This window comes from Mustela lutreola, chromosome 2, assembly GCF_030435805.1.
Source record: "Mustela lutreola isolate mMusLut2 chromosome 2, mMusLut2.pri, whole genome shotgun sequence".
Taxonomy (NCBI): domain Eukaryota; kingdom Metazoa; phylum Chordata; class Mammalia; order Carnivora; family Mustelidae; genus Mustela; species Mustela lutreola.
The window spans coordinates 47,386,162-47,393,287 of record NC_081291.1 but is presented as its reverse complement, the minus strand read 5'-3'; the positions used below and the strand labels follow the sequence as shown (position 1 = coordinate 47,393,287).

The 7,126-nt window shown below is 48.7% G+C and overlaps 1 protein-coding gene across 1 annotated transcript; it reads right to left on the bottom strand.

Moving 5' to 3' along the window:
* Positions 1–1,344: 1,344 nt before the first annotated feature.
* Positions 1,345–6,815, bottom strand: BHLHE40 (basic helix-loop-helix family member e40). The gene is made up of 5 exons (XM_059161563.1): positions 6,683–6,815; positions 6,445–6,514; positions 6,082–6,189; positions 5,012–5,135; positions 1,345–3,687 (listed from the first exon to the last, which is right to left on the bottom strand). The coding sequence occupies exons 1-5, from the start codon at positions 6,760–6,762 to the stop codon at positions 2,831–2,833; spliced, it is 1,239 nt and encodes a 412-aa protein (XP_059017546.1). The 5' UTR covers positions 6,763–6,815; the 3' UTR covers positions 1,345–2,830.
* Positions 6,816–7,126: the final 311 nt, after the last annotated feature.

Genomic DNA, 7,126 nt, shown 5'->3' with positions numbered 1-7,126 from the left:
AGGTTGCACCTCTTCCTTCAGTCTCGTCCTCCTACTCCTTGAGTTACGGCCCAGGAAAGAGGGGCATGCAAAAGGCCTTTTGCCCTGATTTCAACCCCATGTTCCATCCCTGGGAGAAACTTGACTTGTTTAAGTTTTTACCGAAAAAGTCTACCAGAAAAGCCTAGCCATTCACGGAGGCATTTCAAGGATTTCGCAGGCGGGAGACCTGGAGACCCTCAAGAGCTAGAAGAAGGAGGGACTTCCAGAATTTGCCATCTGCTTGCTCTAGGACTTGTGACAAGGGCTCAGAATCTTTATTTTACTTAGTCAAGACCAGGCGTGGAAGGGGATGACAGGCCATCAGTTCATCTCCTGAATCCTGGTGCGGGGCTCTGAACGGGACTCCATGCTGCCCCGGGATCTCTGTGTCTTTCAGAGCATGTGTTCTGCATCTCCCACAGCCTGGCAATGCTCACTCTCACCTCACCTACTGGCTCATTGGGAGACAGGGAAGGTGACGTTTGAAGCAAAGTCATGATGGGCAGGGTGGTGTCTTTGGTGGCTGAGAACTCCCTGGGGGCAGGTGCCCTGCTTAGGCTCCAGATGGACCAGAGTGTTCTGGAAGACTCCAGGTCTGAAGGGGATCTGAAGCATGGCAGGTATCTGGCCATCAGGACATCCCTCACGGGAAGATGGGGAAAGGCAAAAATACTCGACCAGGTCATTTCCCACGGAATTTTTTTTTTTTTTTTTTTTTTTGGTAAGAGCACTTGACTAAGGAACACCAATATTCATTCATGCACAAACACACCCAACGAGAGGAAGTCCAGGAAGGATGTAGAAAATAATTATGGAATGTTGCCTTCAGCAGCAGTAAGACAGGATATGGCAAATCCATTAGACTTTGCTAGACTCAAAAAAGTTAGACTGGCTTGGCAGAGGTGCTATCCCCAGCAGCAATTATTGCATAATAATCCATTAAATCTTTTCTCCATGTGCCTACCGCTCCAGCAAGCTCCCCAGACCGTATGGCCTAACAATTTCATAATTTCATTTTCTGTCAGGTTCTAAGGACCATGAGAAAAGCAGGCTGGGGCAGGGGGTGGGGGGACAATGTACTTTTTGCCTAACTCTGGAAGGAGGCACAGCGTGACCATGAACTTTTAGCAAACGTTAAAAAAATAAATATTTACCTACAAAATTGACCAAGTTTATTTTGTCTGACCAAATACAAGGCACATAAAAAGTTGAATGAGGTGACACCAGGATTAACTAGTTGTTGCCTCCAGCCAAGAGGGGAGGGCAGGAAGACAGCCCTATTACACGACTGGGGTATTTAGAAGAAAAATGCAGAAGACCATCTTTCTCTTCCACAGGAAAAGGATTATTTTATTAAGTATTTTAAAACAACTACTTAACATTGACTCATAGATAAAAATATTTACAATTTCACACCTTCAGGAAGGCTCCAAAATATAAACACTGTACCTCTCCCTAGAGAAAAAAATTATTCTCTTCAAAAACAGGAATACATTCATTTTTCTCACTTTGTAGATCAAGTAATTATACAAATAAACATCTGAAACATTTCCTTTTTAATATATTTATATAATATATATTTATAACAGTTTTACAAATAAGGGCAATGACTTTATACCAAAATAAAAACAGGAAAAGAAAAAGTTAGAACACGATCGGCGATCAAGCATAGTGCATTTTGAAAAGCTGGTGCAGGGCTAGCTGGACAAGTCAGGAAACAAGTACTCTGGACCAAAAATAAAACTTCTTTGAAGGAGACAGAATCCTTTTTAGCAATAAGGACACTCCCTATGCCATTGGGCAAGGGGCATTAGCCTGCAGAAAGGATCTTGCTGTGCCAAGAGCTGGTTAGGCCTTTAAGCTAAGCTTGGTGAAAAGGAGTTTTAGGATAGAACTGCAAACCGAGTCTAGCTCTGCTTGTTGAAGGTAGCAATTTGTTACTTGGCTTTATGCATTTTGGGGGTGACTGGAACTTAGGCACCTGCGTTTCTCAGACCCTGCTTTGGTTCCCGCGACAGCATGATTGTTTTCTTGGTGAGACTTAGAAACAGGTACCAGAGGCCCAAGGGACTCCTCCCTCATTCCCTGGCAGCTCAGCTTTACCGGCCGGCCCTTTTCAGTTCCTTATTAAGCTAATCACTATGAAAGCCTGAGTAGGGAACTACATTCTCTTTATTCATCGGAAGCAGGGGGTGGGGAGCAGACCTGTAGAAATCTCCCCAAACCACTACCGTGCTATGCCAGTGTCTGCTACCTCACCACTTAGCAGAAAGCTCCATGCGGCTGCCCTCTCCCCCCTACGTTTGGTGAGTCAGGGCAACAATAAAAGGGAGAAGGGTGGGGTCGTGAGAGCCGGCTAGGAACGGCATTCTGGAAAGCCCTCTTTTGAAAGTACCTTTTTCTTAAAGCCACAGACCTGGCTCCCAAAATGAGGACTGACTCACAGACCAAGACTTTGAAGCTTTTGAAAAATCCAGCTGATTTTTTCTGTATCTGAGGGGGCTCTTCTCTGGGATGGGGGAAAGCCCAGAGATCTGCTACAATCCCCCCCGCAGAATCTTCTGATGTCAGGCCATCCTTCATATCTTCCCTAGGCCAAAAGGAGCTTTCATGTCCTATAGCGACAACCGAGGCACGTGCACAGACGCGTGCATACACGCACCCCAGATCTTCTCTCCGTGCCTCAGATTATCTCAGCATACATGCTAGAATAATCTTGCTGCAGTCACACTGTTTGTTTGTTTGTTTGTTTGTTTTTTGGAGAGGGGCGGGGGAGTAGGGAGGAAGGAGAGCAGAGCAGCAGGGTCCCCTAGTCTTTGGTTTCTAAGTTTAAAGGGGGGATCTGCTTCAAAGCTTGGAGCAGGGCAGAGGAGTCAATAGCTGGATGGGAAGGCAAGGGAGAAGGAAGTCTCTGGGGCATGAGCAAGGGGGCTGAGATCTTGTCTGGGTTCATGAAACTGGTGAGGGCTGCCGCTGAGGCATTGAGGCCCGGGTATAACACGGGGACGGAGGTGGGATACCAGCACTTCTCCAGCATGGGCAAGTAGGCAGTTGCTGACGGCGGGATCAGATAGAAGGGCAGACAGAAGGGAGGCTGGTGTGGGTGGGGGCCCAGGAACGGGGAGCTGATCAGGTCACTGCCCGTGAAATGGCCTTCATCATCTGAGAGCTGCATTCTGCTCTTTTTTGTTGGGGGTTCTTCAGATTCTTGCTTAATAACACCGATCCTTTCTCCCATGGTGAATCTACGTCCATGATCGCTTTTGAAGTACTGCTGCTCACCACGCAAGTCACCCTTCTCGGATTCTCCTCCATAGCCACTGTCTGTGTCCGTGTCACTGCCACTCTGCTCCCCACTCGAGTGAGCAAAAGTCCGCTGGATGACCGGCACACAGTTTTTCCCAGGGCCTTCAGAGCCTTTGGCCAGGGAGCTGGGTTTCTCCTTGAAGTCCATGGCTTTGGGAACTGGGTCGGACGGTTTCCTGGAGGTACCCCCCTGCAGCAGCTCTGAGACCACACGGTGAAGGTGGGTGACGAGCTGTGAAGATTTCACGTCCCGAGTGTTCTCATGCTTGGCCAGGTACTGAAGCACCTCCCGGGCGCACGTCTGGAAGCCTGAGCAAAACATCTCTTGACCTGCTTCAACATTTCTCCCCGACAGCTCACCTGCATCGACATACATCCAAAGGAAGACATTTCAGAAGGCCCCGTGGGGTTCACCCTGATACCTACACCTCAAAGACTGGGTGGGAGCTTTTCTTTTTGCTACTGGCCCTTGCTGATTTGTGTTCCTAACTCCGAAAGTAGTATGATCAGAAAAAATTTGGATTATATTGAAAAGTATAAATAATAGAACAAAATTAACCCATTATCCTACCACTCGGAGGTAAAATAGAGGAGTTATAATGGTAGCATAATATCCCATCACAGAAACAGAACAAAATTAAGAGAGATGGACTACTTCCCCTCTTGAATTGATAGCTTGTTCCTGAGTTTTCATTATACATGACACAGCACTGAACATCCTTGTATGTTTATAACTAGAGTGGATTTGTAGAACATCTGTCTTACCAGAGCCAGACTGGACAAAGACCAGTCACAGAATGAGATAAAGAATAAAAGAACGATGTCACCCAAGTAAGCTTATTTTCGATTGAAAAAGTTGCAGTTGCGCTGGACGCTTCAAATTTCAAAGCTATTTCTAAGCCTTTTCCGCGTGTTCTATCCACAAGCCCCAAGTAATCAGGTATCATCATCTTCCTATTTTCAATGAAGAAACTGGCAGAAGCACCTGCTACATTTTTCTGATTCTCATCATACTAGTCTTGGAAAGAAGGGCAAGAAGAATGGAATGAGGGAGTGGGTAGGAGATTTTCTCCCTGGTTTGTACAGTATTATTTGGAAGGGGTGAAACTAGAAGGTTACAAGGTGACTGTGATTCTCTGGAAGTCGACAGAAACTAATGATGAAACTTCACCGGTTTCATTAGATTGTGCAACTCACCAAGATACCTAGTGGCTATTCAGGGAACCACATGAAATGCAGGAAAAGCTCCTGCTGTCATCCTGCCAGGACCATACCACACACAGAGTGATAAGGAAGTAGAGAAACAGGAAGACACTGGGGCATACCCATGATTTATTCTCCAATGAAAGAGGACTAAGACGACCAACTATAAAACACCCACGACACAAATTATATGTGCCCTGGCATTTTAAACAAGAGGGGGAACATGTCCCAGAACCCAGAAACCCTTAAACCAAAATGCCACAGAAATATTTTACCACTTGACTAATACGTGTTCATGCCAGGTGGCAAGCAGCAGCATTCCAAATGAAAAGTCTGACCTTTTAGGAAAGATAAAATGACATCTCCCCCAACTAACGTGCACAAGCCATTTGTTTTAAGAATGTTTCTTATACCAGATGTTGAGCCCACAGGGTATTTGTGCTACAACTCTCAGGTGATGATAACCAGACTCAGCACTCACCAGCTTGTAAACCACTCTGCAGGGCAATGATTTTCTGCTGCTGCTGGTCAATTAGGTTTGTTAGTGCTTTCACATGCTTCAAGGTAAGTTCCAGAACCACTGCTTTTTCCAAATGACCCAAAGTCTGGAATAAAAAAGAGCCTTAGTCAGCAGGGAGGTCAGAGAAGTCCCACTTCTGGGACACTTATTAGCAATGAGCAATATCTCTTGGGGGGCGGCGGAGAAATAGCCTTTCCTGACTGATAACATTTCATTTTTAAGTTTGGAGATGACATTTTTTAAAAGTTTGTGTTTGTATACATACATCCACACACTTCTGATTAAAGAATAAAAAACAAGTGTCACTTATCTTTAGAGGCATTTGGGAAGAGGCAGCTACATCAGGAGAAAGCTCTGACAGATACATTTCTCCAGCAGCCACTGCTGACCTGAACTCAGGGGAATCCAGAGATAACATTTCTCTGCAGTGCTGTCAACCTGAGGAGGGACTTCTACTGTGTCTGGCAGCCAAGAGGCTTCCCCTAGCTTCTTTCCTGACACCCTTTCCTAACTTTCAGCTCATCTAGGCTTTTTACTTCCTCCTCAAATACTATTTTCCTTTCCCCAACCAAAGGCTGCCAAGCCAGTAAGCTGTTGGCTACTGCCAAGAAAGAACAGGACATAAAAATCACGCACCCAAACAAGTCCTCTTTATTTTTCAAAAGGGGCAGGGAAGAGAGAAGGGGGTAAATAAAATCTGCGTGTTGCTTGGTTTACCATTTACCAAAGTCAGCAAAACTAAAGAACCCTGAAAATCACCAGAAAGGAAAGGCTTAAACTCTTTGAAAACGAAGGCTAGTTGGGGTTAGAGCCAACTTGGAGAAGTCCAAGCAGTTCTCAGTTCATTGCATGAGGCTGCCAGAAAAATCCCAGGGCTGGGGAAGGGTAGCCCAAAACAGAGCCACCCGCAAGCTCCCAGCCACCCATCTGGCCTGCAGTTCCCAGTGGAGCCTGCAGGCGGCGAATGAATGACCCCCGCCCTCTCCCTGGGCAAAAGAGCTGGCTTGGAGAGCGGCCAGCTTCTCACTTACTGTAAGTTTGAGATGTTCGGGTAGGAGATCCTTCAGCTGGGCGATACACTCGTTAATCCGGTCACGTCTCTTTTTCTCGATGAGCCGGTGCGGCAGTTTGTAGGTCTCCTGCAAGGCGCACGGCGGGGCGGTGGGCGCCAGAGGAAGCGGGTGAGAAGCCCCTCTCTCCCCCACCCGCGACTCCTTTAGAGTTGGGACCGCGGAGTCACACGCAGAACCACTTTCTGCCCCTTCTAGTCCAAGCCATTTCATAGAAGCACCGAACCCACCCCTTGCATTGCCCGGCGAAGCTCAAAGTGAGAAAACTTTTCTTAGAACAGCGCGCGCCAGGGGCTGGGGTCCCGAGGGGCGCGGTATTCTTACCTTGCTATCCTCGCTCCGCTTTATTCCCCGCCTCGATTTGTACACTTGGTACATGTGGGCAAAATCCATCCTGCAGGAAGAGGGGCCAGGTAGGGTCTTGACTTTGCGTGCGCATAGGCTGCAAGAGCCCTGGCGAGTAAAAGCCCCCTGGATGCGCCCAGAACGGCTCTGAGTTGAGAGCGGCGCAGAACGCAGGGCTGGAGCTGAGGCTTGAAGGGGCCGGGGAGTACCAACTTACCCAGGTAGGTCTCCGGGCTCCAGTCCTGGAGCTTTGGGCAGGCAGGCGGGGGGCGGTTGCGCGCTGGGGATCCGCTCCATGGCGCGGCGAGCCGGGGCCACTGTGCACTCCTGTCTGCAGTAGCGGAACGTCGGGGTGAGCACGGTCCTGCAAGGGGCTTCACGGGGGTGATGGGGGCTGTCTCTCCTCAAGGGTTCCTCTGAGTCTGAGCTCTCTGAAATCCGCTTGAGCTGCCGGGCGCTGCGGCTTTGAGGTTCTGCTTCAGTTGGGGGCGTGCATGGTGTCCCCGCGGCCTCTGGCTCCAGCTCTGCGCACAGACTGGCGGTGTGTGCTCCCTGCGCCGTCTGCGCGGTGCGAGCCAAGTGAATGAGAAGTGGGGCGGGCGGGGAGGCGGGAGGGAGCTCGGAGGGGGGGGGCCGGCTAGGGCGGAGGGGGGATGGGGGG